Below are 15083 nucleotides of genomic sequence, written 5' to 3'. Positions count from 1 at the left end.
CGCAAAAGGCAAATGGCTCGGGAAACACAACAGGCCCCGCCGAGGTGACCGTGTCTCTGAGAAGCATGTCTGACTTTCCTGACTGTTTGGGTTGAGGGCCTGGAGCTGGTGCAGGTGGGCGGGCTTGGCCTGGGGACGTGACCATTAGAGGAAGGGCCCCCCTCTCGCAGCCCCCCGGCATGCGCCCTGCGTGAAGGGGCCCTGGGGGGCAGCAGGGACTCATCAGAGCCGGGTTAGTGCTCTGGATGCTGCCTGGACCCGGGACTTCAGAGCCCCAGCTGGGGACAGTCACCCCGGGGGTGTGTACGGGACTTCAGAGTCTGTGGGGCCTGGCCCGGGGGACGTGATGCTGAAGCCGGTAAAGAACAGGCCGATAGGTCGATGGCAAAGCATCCTTGCAACAGGAGGCCCTCTGGGCCCCTCTTCCCAGGGTACCTGCCTTTCCTGGGAGGGCCCGTGAAGGGAGACCCCGCCTGACCCAGCCCCCAGCCCAGCTTCCAGATCCTCTGCAGAGTCCTGAGTGGCCTGGATGGCAGCTTGGGGCCTCTGAGAACAGAGAGATGCACTGGAGACAGGACAGGGTTTGAGGCTCCTTCCCGGAGCTGGGCCATCCTTCCCGAATCCCGGGGGCACTCCCAGCGGGGGACGGGAGGCAGCCCGGGGCTGGTCCCTGGAGTCTCATTTCCGCTTCCGTGGGGCAAGAACAGACCCAGACTAAGGAGAGGACACAGCTCTAATCAGGCAGGGAGGGAGCCCGCTCAGAGCGGAAGGGGGGGCGGGACCGTCCAGGTGGCAGGGGCTTCACTGTGGCCGCGGCTGCCCGCGGCCCCTGCCCTGGCCTTCATGATCTTGTCGATCCACTTGAGGAAGTTGGAGACCTTGGTGTAGACGCCGAACTTGCCCTTGCGCGCGCACCCTTCTCCCCAGCTGACGATGCCTGTGACGAAGTAGGTGTCCTTGAAGCGGGTGACGTGGGGGCCGCCACTGTCGCCCTGGCAGGCGTCCTCGGGCTGGGTGTCGTAGCCGGCGCAGAACATGTTGGGCGTGATGGTGAAGCTGCTGGACAGCTTACAGGTGCTGCGGTCCACGTAGGGCACCTCTAGCATCTTGAGCGTGGACGACAGGCGGCCCTTCTCGTGCGTGCGCCCGAAGCCGCTGACGATGCCCGTCTTCTGGGTCATCAGCGTGGCCTCCGCCCAGTCCTTCTCGGGCAGGCAGGCGGGCGCCACGTTCCGGCGGAACCGGATGGGCGTCTTGAGCCTCAGCACCGCGATGTCGAAGTCGTAGGTCTCCTTGACAAAGCGGCTGTGCTTCACAGTCATCTCCACCTCGTGTGCCATCTCGTTGCCCTCCTCCTGCTCTGTGTTCCGGTCGCCTGAGGACAGGACAGGGCCATCAGCTCGGGGCCAGCACGTCGCTGACACCTTAAAGTAGTCGTGACAGTTTCTGCTTAAAGACTGGCACGCGGTCACTAGACAATGTGAAATATAGGCGAGAAGCACGAGGCGGGGAGACAGCCTTCTGCTTCCCAGCCGGTGTCAGCGGTCACTGACCCCTTGTCCACTCGTGGGTGGGACCAGCCACCTGGTCTGAACTGCCAGACCCCTCCAGGCCACAGGGCCAAGTGGGCACGGGTCAGAACCCATGTGTGCTGTTCTCAGACTCAGAATGAAGAAAATAACTGAAAATCTCTCCTGAGTACTGCAAAAACTGATTACATGTGGAGCTGACAGTATCTAACATTACCGAAATGAGGTTCGCCTGTAAACTTGTGAAATGTGTAATGAAAAGGCAATGTAACTAGCAAGTTAGGAATCGCGGATGTGGCTTTCACCGGGTGCTCACGGAGCAGCTGAGACCTGGTGGAGAAGGCGGGTGATCGGAATTAACCCCCAGACGGGATATGCAGGCCGCTGGGGGCGCTGGTAGGCTTCCTGCAGGAGGGGGCCCCTCTTCCCCTTTCTCCCCCGGCCCAGGGTCTCAGGGCTTTAACTCCCCGTGTTTCCAGCGTCTGTCGGTCCCAGTGTCTGACCAGGAGGAGGGCGCTGGGGGCGTGGGCGGCACTCACCGACCCTCACCGTGAACCTCTTGGCCTGGTGCAGGCAGTGGGCAGCCGTGAGGACGTAGAACTCGTTCAGGATGGTGCCCCCGCAGAATCCCTCGTTCTCTTCGTTGACCAGCAGAGCCTGGGGAGGGGCAGGTGCCGGGGAGCGTTACCCTTAACTGGCCTCCTCCACGCCCCCGCCGGCAGTGGGCCTCCCTGCAGGAGGGCTCGTGGGGTTTTCAGGCTGGAACGAGGCCCTGGGCAGTGCCCCAGTGCCCACCCCCACGGGCTGTCCTGCCCAGCCCTGCTGGTTCTCGGAGCGGGCCCACCGTGGACCCCATGGTCCTGCCAAGTGCCCAGTGCTGTGGGCTCCAGACTCGCCCGCCAGGCCCTCCTGGTCTTTATTCTCCCCGCCCTTCCTGGGTGGCAACATTACACTCTGGAGAAGATGCCCTGGTGCCTTCAGACTGATACTCAAAATGCCCAGAGCCGCCGTGACCCGCAGCACGCTCTCTGGGGATGGTGGTTGGTGTGGCGTGTCCCTCCACGGGCTCGTGACACGTCAGACGTACGCAGACTCAGCATGTAGCTGTGGGCCAGTGGACGTCATCACTGAGGACTGTCGCAGCTCTGGGAACGTCACTTGTAGGAGAAGCAATCTTGGCTCTGGACACTAAAACCCCGAGGTCCAAGCAAGGGATCCGGGTAGATAGAGGCCCCAGTGAAACCCACTCAAGTGAACAGCAAGTCGTCTTCAGTGTGTGTGTCCGGCGTGGTATTTGGGACACGTGCTGCTAACTGTTGCTCATTGTTCACCTGAAAGTCATATGTGAGGGAAGCCTGTGCTTCACTCGCTAAGTCTGGCGACTTTAGTCCAAAGTAACAACCAAAGAGTGGCTTTTTACCTTTGGAAACAAATGGATATACGTTTCGCTAAGGCACCATCTGCCTCTTCAGGACTTAGGTGTTTGGGTAAAAGAATCTTTCAAATTAGAAGTGAAACAAGGAGAGAGACTCTTTTTGCCTCCTGTCAAACCCAAGAGCACACACCAGCCTTGGGGGGGCCGCCCTGTGCCCACAGACCCCACGCTATGGCCCAGACTAGAGCCCCTCCTCTGCCTGGTGGGGGGCGTGGCGACCGAGAGGCCCGAGGCCCAGCCTTTGCAGCCCAGGCTCCTCGGGGCCCGATCGCCCACGGCAGGCCCTCAGCCACCTGCAGTGCCCAGCAGACGCCTCCCCCCGCCCCAGCCACCTGGCCTCCAAGCCCCGCAGTTACCTGCCATGGGCACTCGCCCTCCGCGCAGTCCCTGCCGCCCACTATCCGGACCACCTGGCTGCCGTCCTCCCCGGCGCTGGGTTCGGTCCTGTTGAGGCCCAGCAGGTCCAAGGAGCTCTCTGTGGGGCTCAGGTCTGCAGGGTCATAGTGCTCCAGCTCGCTGGCGTCAAGCGCGTCCTCGCTGGTGTGGATGGCCCACCGCCGGCTGCGTCCCTGCGTGAACTTCCCACAGGGGAAGCGCTCTGAAAGAAGCGCACGAGCTCAGCCAGGCGAGGAGGACACAGTCCACTCCATGGGAGGAGCGGGCAGAGGAGCGTGCCTGGGGACAAGGCAGGGCCCACAAGGAGTCTTTGTGAAGTGGGGTGCCCTGTGTCCTGCTGGGTGGGGGTGGGTCACGGGTGGGAGCCCTGACCTCTGGCTGGTCAGTGCTGAGGGGTCTCAGGGCCTCTGCAATCTGCTGGGATGCGTGCAAAAGTCAGGGGGCTGTGGATGAACAGAGGACCATGGGGCAGTGTGTGACATGGCTGGTGTTAATACATCGAGACCATGATGGCAGAGCAGGGGAACTGGGGGGCACAGTGCCCCCAACCCTGTCAACTCTGCCATGTGTGTTAAACATAAGGAGATCCAACCCGTCCAACCTAAAGGAGATCAGTCCTGAATAATCACTGGAAGGACTGATGCTGCAGCTGAAACTCCAATACTTTGGCCACCTGATGTGAAGAACCGACTTACTGGAAAAGACACTGATGCTGGGAAAGATTGAAGGCGGGAGGAGAAGCGGATGACAGAGGATGAGATGGCGTGCTGCAGTCCATGGGGTCACAGAGTCAGACACAACTGAGCGACTTCACTTTTTTTTTTTAACCAACAGAAATGTCATCTCACTGTCCTCCGCCTGCTGAGAGGCTCGGTGGGCACAGTTGCCTCTGCCCTGAAGTTGCCCACCACCCCAGCCTGCGGCTGGACTCTGCATTCCTAACCACCCCCGGTGGTCAGGACTACGGGGCCAGTGGGAAGCCTGCTGGAGGCTAGGCTGACCGGGGCCATGGCCTCTCAGGTGCTCTGGCCCAACCCCACCCCACATGAGGGGAGTCCCGGTCAGACAGGACCTCCCCCGGGGTGTGAGACGGTGGGGAGCAGCTCGCCCACCCCCAGGACCCGGGCCCTCACTCAGGCCTGCCTGAGCTCCTGGGCCAGATGCGTGGTGTCCGGCTTTATCAAGGGAAAAGCCATTTCCGTCTGACCCACTGCAGCCAAATCAGTTCTGGATGGCCCCGGGTTCTCCCCTGGCCCTTGCACCCCATCCGAGGCTCCTTGGCCGGCCCACAGGTCTGGTGCTGGTAACTCTAGCCTCCCAAGCACGTGCCCTTCCCAGGGTTCCGGGCACCATGACAGCAGCTGCACAGTTTGCTAGGGGCCGGACTGCGTGCAGCCTCACACACCACTGTCTCCAGAACATGCTCCCCACCTGGAGGCTTGGCCCTCACCACCCCACACACACCTGTGCACCCACTCCCCACACCCCACTCCCCGCACCCCCAATCCCTGCACCCCCAGTCCACTCCTGAGTACCCCCTCCCCACACCTGTGTGCCCCTCTCCCCGCACCCCCACTCCCTCCCTCCCCACACCCCACTCCCTGTGCCCCCACTCCCCCTTCACACCCGTGTGCCCCCTCCCCACACCCCACTCCCCGTACCCCCACTCCCCGCCTCCCTGCACCCCCACTCCCTGCACCCCCAGTCCACACCTGAGTACCCCCCACTCCCCACACCTGTGCGCCCCCCCGCTCCCCACTCCCCACACCCCCACTCCCTGCACCCCCACTCCCCGCACCCCACTCCCCCCTCCCCACACCCCCTCCACACCTGTGCGCCCCCTCCTCACACCCCACTCCCCCCTCCCCACACCCCCTCCACACCCGAGTGCCCCCACTCCCCACACCTGTGCGCCCCCTCCCCGCACCCCCACCCACCTGTGGACACGCAGGACTTGCTGTCGTCGCCCAGCACGTAGCCGTGCGCGCAGGAGCACCGCACCTCGCTGCGCTCCTCCCTGCAGAACTGGTCGCAGCCCCCATTGTCCAGGCTGCAGATCTCACGCGTGGCTGTGGGGAGGCGCGCAGCTGAGGGTGCTGCCCGGCCAACGGGCTGGGGGCCCCGAGGCCAGGCCAGCACCCTGGGCAGGCCCTGTCCCTCGCTCCACTTCCCGCTTCCCGTGGGGTGGGGGGCCTGGCTTCCTGAGGCCCCGGGGAGCTGCCGAGAAGGCCTGGGGGCAGAGGGTCTCAGGTTCAGCCCTCAGAAGTGCGGCAGGCTCTGGCCAGGGAGGCGGGACTCCAGCAGAGCTGGAGGGGCCGGGGGTCCCCTCTGAGGCCTCTCTCCCCCGCGGCATAAAGGCCCTGGGGTCCGGCCTCCACGTGGTGGGAGGAGGTGCGGCAGCCGGCTCCTGGACTCAAGCCGGCTTCAGCAGGCTGTCCATCGTGACTGAGTGACCCGGGCGGGTTACCTAGACCCGCAGTCTGTTTACCTGCTGGTGAAGGGGTGGAGGCCACACGCCTCCCAGGAGAGCGCCCAGGTCTCGAGAGGCGCTGGGCACAAGGCACCTCACAGCCGGGCGGAGAGGCATCACCCGGCCTCCAGTGTGCTGGGCATCAGACTCCTGACACCCATCAGCCCTGCCGCCCTGGCACCTGGCTTTACACTTCACCCTGGGCTTTGATGAGAAGCTGCTCACAGGGCAAACGTTACAGAAACTTCAGAAAACATGCCCGCCAGCCCCTGGGTCAGCCAAACGGTTTGGGGCGTGGGGCAGGGGGGGCCCCTGGACAGCAGAGGGGCAGAGGCATGACTGATATTCCCGCTGGGGAAGTTCTAAAGTGTCCAGTCTGAGAGCGTGCTCTCAGAATTATATGTTCAGAAACGAAAAGCAGATGTTCAAAGCTTTCTCCTTAGGGAAAACTGGTCTACTACTCACCTAATTTTTGTTAAAAAGTAATCTCTGTATTAGGAAAACTCAGCGATTTTTCTATGTAGTATTACTTGTGCCAGATTTGGACAATCCCGGGCACTCAGCACTGACATCACTCGAATTTCCAGAATCACAAGAAGCAGGAGAGATGCCAGTTCCCACATTAAGGGGCCCGCCCTGCACGAATGTTCACTCCGCGGCTTCTCAGAGGAGCAGGGACCTGCCTGGGGTCCCCTGTCCCCCACCCAGGGGCCGTGACGCGCTTCCTGCTGCTGTAGGCAGAACCTGCAGAGCCAGGCTGAGCCACGGTGGCCGCCGGGGCCTCCCGGGCCTCCCGGGACCTCTGGCCCCCGCTCTCCACCCCACCAGGCAGCTCTGACCGGAAGGCACAGCAAGAGGAACTCACAGAACTCGCAGTTTTTGCCTTCAAACCCTTCTGCACAGGTGCAGGTGTAGTCTCCGATGCCGTCTTTACAGTGGCCCTGATTCAGGCACGGGTGGCCTTCACACTGGTCTCCATCTGCAAAGCAAGCACTTGGAGACTGGCGCTCACAGCCAACGCCCGCGTCAGGGAAGCGAGCGCGCTGTGCTGGTCTTGGCACACGTTTTCAGGCAACTCGAGTGAACCTGGGGCTCTTCCTGTTTTCCTGCAAACAAGTTGTCCTGTCTGGACTTTGTTACCCAGCCCTCTTTGCAGCCACACGTGCGTGGGGCATTTATCTAGCTAGATTTATCTAGCTAGACTGAGTGTTCCAATTCCTGCTGGGACATTTGACAGTGCTTTTCCAAGCAGTGACAGCATTTTTACATCAGGGAGAGGAGCCCTGGGCTGGGGAGTGGGTGCCGCAAAAGGAGGCTGGAGGCTAGGTGATCGCCGGACACTTGTTCTGGACTGAGCCTCAACAGGCAGGGTGTCTGGTTGCGCGAGCCAATCGTCTGGGTGTGAAAGGAGAAGAGAGAGCCCTGCCCAGCGCTAACACGGCTCTGCATTTCTCGGCACATGTGCACACTGTAATCCAGGGATAGGTCCAGTTGTCATTGTGAGAAATCTGAACACGGTCACCAGAATGAAAACGTTGTTATAACTCATACCACTTCAGATGCTGCAAGCATTACGTCAAGATGGTTACCTTATGAGAGGACCCAATATTTCAGATTCTCTTCTTGGGTTTCTACCTGATATACTTGGGTTTTGAAAAATTGCCATGGAATTTGGTATCCTCAGATGGGAATGAACTGATTTAAATGTATATAATTAACAAAACTAGAATTAAATAAAGTTACCGTAAAAACTATTTGACAATAACTATTCCGGAAGCACTCAGAAGGGAAAAGTCTCAGACGAGTAAAATTTACACCTGAAAGGAAAGGAAACTCAGGAACCATCTTCAAAATTTGAACACAGTCTCTCCCATCTAACTACCCTGATGAGTCCTTCTCAATTAGGATTAAAATAGAAAAGTTCTCACCTTTGTATTTACTCCAGAATTCATCCTAAAAGGGAAAAAAGATTTTAAAGTGCATTAGGGAAAACAGGCATTTCATACCAGTAGCAGCCATAATCTGATAACTCAAGTGAATAGCCTATTTCCAAACAGAGACCATTTTTGGGACAAACTGTTCTAGAACTATTCAATATTAAAGGGATTTTTTTTTCCAGATCTCCTGTATTTATAAAGCTGTGGCTTCGAACACTTTTTTTTTAAATACATGTTGGTGTAATACATTATCCTATCCTAGCATCCATCTTCTTGCTTGCTAACAGTTGAAGCCCCAGCGGCTGGAAAACACTTTGTAACACTAACTTACTTTCCTAGCTTTCATTGTAGCAAAATCACTACTTCTGTGACCACAATCAAGGTTTTCGCATTATTTGTTTCAACTGTAATTGGAAATTGCTTTTCTTGAACCTAGACGTTTCTATATGTTTTGCTTGTTTGTTTTCCACTAATTTCCGTTTGGAGAAACTTTGCTGAAACGAGCAATTGAAGTAAAATCTCTAAAGCAAGGACTTAGGTTCAGAAGCAGATCAGAAACTTTATGCATCACATTCAAACTCTGTAACAAACTCACAAGGACAAGTGCCTGCTACCTAAGTGTTCCTTCAAGTCGCAGCGCGTATCGGTAGCTTGTTCTGGAACGCCGAGTCACACCGAGTGTCTTCTCCTGCACTCGTCTGCCGTCCACATGCCCTCTTCAGTGAGATGTCTGCTCAAATCTTTCTCTCACTGTATTTTATTGGACTGTTTATTTTCTTCTCTTGTGTTGTGGGAGTTCTTTATAAAGTCTGAGTGCAAATCTTTTGGCAGATATGAGACTTGCAAATATTTTCTTAGTCAGCAGCCCGTATCTTCATTCTGTTAACAATGTTTTTCACAGAGCAGAAGCTTCAAATTGAGAGTAAGTCCAATTACCTATATTTCCTTTCATGGATTATGCTTTTGGTGTCACATCTAAAAATTTTTGCCTAACTTTGTGTCAGGAAAATTTTCTCCTAAAAGTTTCCTGTTTTATCCTTAGAGCTATGTGATGCATTTGAGTTAACTTTGTGTAGTTGTGAGGAAAAGCTGACCTTTTTTCTTTTTTGCATATAGATGTACAATTACTCCAATACCATTTTTGAAAAAGAATTCTTTTTCCCTTGAAATGCTTATGCACCTTGTCAAAGGTCAATTGGCCATATTTGCGTGGGTCTATTTGTGGGCTTTCTATTCTGTTCTATTGATCTGTATTTATTCCTTTACCAGTACCACACTTCAGTATCTCTGTGAGTAATGTAACGTTATAATACGTCTTTAAATCAGGTAGTGTGATTCCTCCAACTTTATCTTCTTTCTCAAAACTGTTTCAGGTATTCTAATTCCTTTGCTTTCCCATATTTCAAATTTTAGAATCAGCTTGTCTCAATCTGATGAAAGTTTGATTTGCATTGCATTAAATCTATATATCAAATTGGGAGGAATCAATCTCTTAATATGTTGTCTTTCAAACCATGAGCAGTCTATGTCTACTTATTTAGATTCTCTTTCTTTCAACAGCATTTTGTAGATTTCGGCATATAGATCGTGTGTGTTTACCAGATTTACACATGGGTATTTTTCTTTGGGCCAATACTAAGTAGCATTAATTCTTTTTAATCTTTAGTTTCTAACTGTGCACTACTTGGGGAAGGAAATAGAAACCCACCCACTCCAGTAATCTTGCCTGGAAAGTTCTTTGGACAGAGGAGCCTGGCCAGCTGCAAGGAATCAGACGTGACTGAGCACACACACATGTATGTTACTACTACACAGAAATATGATTAATATTTGTGTGCTGACCTTGTATTCTGTGACCTTGCTAGACACATACATTTTAGGAGTTTTTTTTAGATTCCATGGGATTTTCTATGTAGATTATCATGTCACTGACCAATAGGGATAGTTTTATTTCTTCTTCTTAACTTATTGTTAAACCTTCCGCATGGCTAGGGCTTCCAGTGCAGTGATGGATTAGGAGTATTGGGAGTGGACATCCTTGCCTTCTTCCAGTATCAGGGAAAGCACTCAGCTTTTGGTGTGGTTAATAGTCTTCATCTTGTTGAAAAAGGTCCTTTTCAGTTGTGATTTGGTTAAAGTCTTTGCAGTTACGAATGGCTGTTGCATCCTCAGTGGTGCTTCTCTGTATCAGGTGACACGAATGTGGGCTCTCTAGGTGGATTAACCGAGCGAGTGAGGGAAAGCTGCTCAGTCACGTCCAACTCTTTGTGATCCCAAGGACTGCACAGTCCATGGAATTCTCCAGGCCAGGATACTAGGGTGGGGAGCCGTTCCCTTCTCCAGCGGATCTTCCCAACCAAGGAATCTTACTGGCGTCACCTGCATTGTAGGCAGATTCTTTGCCAGCTGAGCCACCAGGGAAGCCCCAGAATACCGGAGTGTGTAGCCTATCCTTTCTCCAGCAGATCTTCCCAACCCAGGAATTGAACCCAGGTCTCCTGCATTGCAGAAAGATTCTTTTTTTTTTTTTTTAAATATTTTTTTAACAGCAGGTGGGACAAGGCAGCGTGCCCATCCTGTTCTCCAGGGTTGGGAACAAGATTTAAGAGGAGAGGCCCATTCCAGGGCCTGCTCCCTTACCTTATCCACTAGGATGAAAAGCAGGCAGGCAGATTCTTCACCATCTGAGCCACCGGGGAAGTCCATACGACTGATTTTAAATGTTGAGCCAGACTTGTGTGCCCTGGATAAACCCGCTCGGTCATCGTCTATCCTTATAAATCTGTATCTGTATTTATTCTGTATGCATATCTGTATCTACTTTATTCAACTTGCTAATAATTTGTTGAGAATTTTTATGAGAGGCTCATGTGAAGTGCTGTTTTATAGTTTTCTTCCTTTCTTTCTCCCTCCCTCCTTCTTCTGTCTTTGTGGGGTTTGGTATCAGAGTAAAGCTGAATGAAAACTAACTTGCAAGTGTTTCCTTTTCTTTTCTAGAAACGAATACACAGAATTGGTGTTATTTCTTCTTTAAATGTTGGTGAAACACCAGTGACCCCATCTGGGCCCTGACATTTCCTGTTCAAAGGCTTTTACCTAAGAAGTGGAATCTGCAGATACCTCCGTCATATTATGTGCTTTGGTAATTCAAGGTTTTGAGGAACTGGTCCATTTCCTCCAAATTGTCCAAATGCCATCCAAATTTGTGCATAGAATTTTTCATAGTATTCACCTATTATTCTTTTACCATATACAAGGCCTGTAGTAATGTCCCCTCTTTCATTCTTGATATAATTTGTGTTCTTTTTTATCAATCTTGTTAAATCTTACCCGTTTTATTTATTTTCTCTGTTATTTTGCATGTCTTTAATTTTGCTGATTTCTCCTCTTTGGGGTTTGCCTTTTTGTGTGTGTGTCTTAAGGTGGAAGCTTAAAGTGTCACTGTGAGAACTTCTTTCCCAGTAAGCACAGTGACTCTATAAACTTCCGCATAGGCGCTGCTTAGCGGCTTCCACAGATTCTGTTGCACACCCACTTTGTTCAGCTGAAAGTGTTTTCTAACTTCACCTGAGACTTCGCCTTGACGGTGCGGATTACTCAGGGAACTCCCTGGGGTCCGGTGGTCAGGACGAGCTCCCACTGCCGAGGGCGCAGGCTCAGTCCCTGGTTGGGGAACCAAGGTGCCCAGGGCAGTGGGGCGTGGCCAAAGCAGACTAAGAGTCCAACACTGTCAAGTTATAAGGATGGCAGCTATAAGGACGTAGGAAGAGTGTGTGGGGAATGATGCTGAGGAGGGCAGAGCACGCACGTCTACTGGTGTTAGTCGCCCTTGTTACTTAAAGAGATGACCTGGACCCCGAGAGTCTGGCAAACGCCTGGGTGAACAGCGCCCGGGGACCCTGTGTGCAGCCCGGCCCGGAGCCCGTTCCAAGACCCAACGCCTCGCGTCTCACCGCCCGCGCCCGGGCCTCACGGCTCCTCACCGTCCGCTCTGCGTCCTCGAAGACCTCGCGGGCCTCCTCTAGTGAGCAGGCCTCCTCCAGGCACTCTCGCTCCAGGTTTCCCTGCTTCACCTCCTCCAAGAATGAGTTGGCCCTGCGGGCTCTCTGCAGGACACGGTGGGCCTGGTCCCGGGGCAGGAACACTGGGACGGGAGGACAAGGCTGTCACGGGCTCGCCACGTGGCCACGCACTGCCTCCCGTGAGCGGCGGGTCAGACGGTGCCCGGAGCCGCTCCCGCCGGGGCCGCCTGCCCGCGCAGAGCTCCGCACCTCCTGGAACTCTGCCCTGCTGGAGGTCTTGGGGCCTGGCCCTCCTGGGCCACTCCTCCGCTCTGCCCTGGGCTCAGCCGTGCCCTCTGCCCCTCCCCCAGGCCTGAGCTCTGTGCTAGATGGGGAGTTGTGACTTGGTTTTACACCATCTACAGTTGAAAGCGTGACTTGTTTCAAGCGCCAGGACACACAAACCCACGAGTAAAACAAGTTTCAAGAAATGGTGCTTACTATTATTTTCTACAAAATAGTACCTGTTACAAAATTTCCTGCTTGAGTCTGTCCCATTTCATTAAAAAATGGCTAACTTGATTTCGTGACTCACAAAGGAGTCGTGACCTGCCTGTGACAGCGTCTGGGGTCTGGGGGTCCCTGGTCCTCCCCACGTGTCTGTGTTCAGCCGTCCCCACGCTCCCGCCCCGTCTGCCCCCTCTCCACGGGAGGCCCTTGGCTCCTTCCTCTGGCACTCTGCCTGGGCTCTCTACCTCTGTTCTGCTGAAGAATTTAGTTTCTCACTAAGACAGATGACTCAGGGTCATATATTTGATATGTTTCTAGTCCCAGCTGATATTTCCAGTCCCAGCTCACGTCCTGAGCTCTGTGTTTGCAACTCTCCCCGCAGTGACTGTTCCCCCTAGTCTGTCTCAGAGCCCCAAGCTCCACGTGTCGGAAACTGAAACGCAGGACTGCAGAGTCAGCCGTCTCCGGCGGCAAATACATCTTGGTCACCGACTACCGGGTACTGGCGAGCGGGGGTTACAACCCCTCTCTCTTAGGGTTATTTTAGAGAGTGTATGGAACTCCTAAGTGTTTGGTTGTCCTACCTCCAACTACTTTCTCTTCCAACCCGCGCCCCCCTTCTTTTAATGACAGCTGGTTTTCCTACTGGGGCCAGGCTCAGCCTTGTCCTCTGTGGGCCCCTCCCCACACTCCAGACCTCTCCACCAGCAAGTGGTTGCTTGGAGATACAGCACCCCCTTCCCCTGCATGGCCACCCTCCTGTGCCACTTGCCTCTTTCTCTCTCTTCCCTGTTTCCCAGCCTCCTGGGCTCCTGGACTTCTGCCTCACCCAGCAGGCAAGCACGCAGGCAGGTCTGGGGCTGCTTCTGCGCTCTCTGCTCTCTGGCCTCCAGGACGGGCCTGGGTCCTGGGAGGCCCAGAACCCCCCCTGTGCAGTCTCAGGTCGGGCAGCCCCTCTCCGGGCAGAGCCAGCCTGAGGGGCTGGCACTGGCCCTCGTCTCTTCCCTGCCTTGGAAGCCCCTCTCTGCCTGTGACCCCTCTGCTCCCCTGGACAGAGGGTCTCCTCCCTGCCTCTGCCTGTGACCCCTCTGCTCCCCCAGATGAGGGGCTCCTCCCTACCTCTGCCTGTGATTCCCCTCTGCTCCCCCATATGAGGGGCTCCTCCCTGCCTCTGCCTGTGACCCCTCTGCTCCCCCAGATGAGGGGCTCCTCCCTACCTCTGCCTGTGATTCCCCTCTGCTCCCCCAGATGAGGGGCTCCTCCCTACCTCTGCCTGTGATCCTCCTCTGCTCCCCCATATGAGGGGCTTCTCCCTGCCTCTGCCTGTGACCCCCTCTGCTCCCCCAGACGAGGGGCTCCTCCCTGCCTCTGCCTGCTGCTGCCCCTCCCGGGGCTCCTGTCCTCCCCCCTCTGCCCCTGTTTCTCTCTGTCTCTCCCCGTCTCTTTCTGTCCACATTTCCCTCTGCTCTGATCCTCTGACCGACTTCCCACCCACGGGGAGACACACCTGGCCCTGAGCTCCCCAGGCTGAAACCACAGCCAGCATCTCAGGCCGAGCTTACACAGGGGCTGTGCACCCACTTTCCACTCAGGAAGTTCAAGGGCATCGCCAGGATCCTCCCCTCCCCTCCCCCGGGGCCACCTGCTGTCCGCAGGGTGAGGGCCACTTACCGCTCCCCACCGGCCGCAGGAGGCCGCCCAGGGCGGTGCTGAGCAGGACGAGATGCAGCAGGCCCGCCATGGTGGGGCCCTTCCGAGGACAGCCGTGCGTCCCTGCCGCAACAGGCCTCCAGGGCAAGGTCCGCTCGCCCAGGCTGGAGGGCGGCTGGCGCCCAGCCTGCTTATCACAGCCGCCGGTTGGAGCCCAGGCCTGTGGGGGCGGGGGGCGGCTCTGGGGGCCTGGCCGCCCTGCCCCTGCAGCCCCAGGGAGGTCCCGGCCGAGCTCACTCTCATCCTGAGCCGTGTCCAGGGGCCTGGCGTGTGCGCAGAGCACTTTGTTCTGAGAACAGGAGCGTCGTTGTGTGGTTCCCAGACGTCCACATCCAGCTCTGTTCTCATCTTTACGACCATGATAAAAGTCATGTCTCATTTCCCCATCTGTTTTTCTAGGACAGAAAACTGAGCTTTAGAGAGAGGCGGGGTGCCGTCCACGGTCATGGGTGTGGGCGTGGGGTTAGGACCCAGGGCTTTCTACCAGGCTGGGTGGGAGGTGAGGGCACCACGCTGGGCTGGGGGCTGCTCTCCCAGCCAGGAAGCGCCCCTCTGGGGAGCAGCAGGGGTGGGACGCGACCGCTGCGGCTGAGCGGGGCTCTGCAGGGAGACGTCTGCGAGCTGCCAACGGGCGGTCCTGGGAAGCAAGGGGGTCACGCTCTGTTGTTGGCTGAGCATGCCTGCCCAGCCCCACGTGGGACGCCTGCGCACCAGGCCTGTGTCCAGCGTGGAGAGAGGCTCCGCTCACAGCAGGTGCGGGGCAAGCGCCAGCGCGCTGAACGGACTGTGATGTCCCCAGACACTCCCGCTGGGCACCCAGGCAGGGCTGGTCTTTGGCAGAGAGGTCGCTGTGGTAAAGTGAGGTCTCCTCTGTTCTCTGCGTCGCCCCTGCCCCGTGCCTGCACCCAGCAGTCTGGGCGGGCGATGCTCCCCAACATTGCTGGGTGTGGTGAGGCCCACCCAGGACCCAGTCAGTCCCTTCAGCCCCCTCCCCTCCTCTTCCAGGAAGAGGAGCCCAGCCAGCTTTCGATTCAGGAAGAAACAGCAGGCTCTGGGCTTGAGGTCTCTGGGGGCCTGGGACATCTTGGCTAGAGT

The 15083-nt window shown here is 56.2% G+C and overlaps 1 protein-coding gene across 1 annotated transcript; it reads right to left on the bottom strand.

The window, feature by feature from the left end:
- Positions 1–715: 715 nt before the first annotated feature.
- F10 (coagulation factor X) lies at positions 716–14380 on the bottom strand. Its single transcript, XM_027558019.1, has 8 exons — positions 13950–14380; positions 11751–11911; positions 7759–7783; positions 6696–6809; positions 5298–5429; positions 3321–3562; positions 2069–2186; positions 716–1375 (listed from the first exon to the last, which is right to left on the bottom strand). Exons 1-8 carry the CDS (start codon positions 14365–14367, stop codon positions 759–761), a joined length of 1827 nt encoding a protein of 608 aa, XP_027413820.1. The 5' UTR covers positions 14368–14380; the 3' UTR covers positions 716–758.
- Between the last annotated feature and the right edge of the window lie 703 nt (positions 14381–15083).

This window comes from Bos indicus x Bos taurus, chromosome 12 (assembly GCF_003369695.1).
Source record: "Bos indicus x Bos taurus breed Angus x Brahman F1 hybrid chromosome 12, Bos_hybrid_MaternalHap_v2.0, whole genome shotgun sequence".
NCBI lineage: Eukaryota > Metazoa > Chordata > Mammalia > Artiodactyla > Bovidae > Bos > Bos indicus x Bos taurus.
The sequence above is the reverse complement of the archived record's forward strand: the minus strand, read 5'-3'. Positions and strand labels throughout refer to the sequence as shown.

Excerpts from the sequence above, each read along its gene's own strand:
- F10 (XM_027558019.1), bottom strand. The coding sequence starts at position 14,367 with ATGAGACATGACTTTTATCATGGTCGTAAAGATGAGAACAGAGCTGGA. Across the intron at positions 11,912-13,949 it reads CCTGCGGCCGGTGGGGAGCG|TGTTCCTGCCCCGGGACCAG; the intron begins GTAAGTGGCCCT and ends CTCCCGTCCCAG. Across the intron at positions 3,563-5,297 it reads CAAGTCCTGCGTGTCCACAG|AGCGCTTCCCCTGTGGGAAG; the intron begins GTGGGTGGGGGT and ends CGCTTCTTTCAG.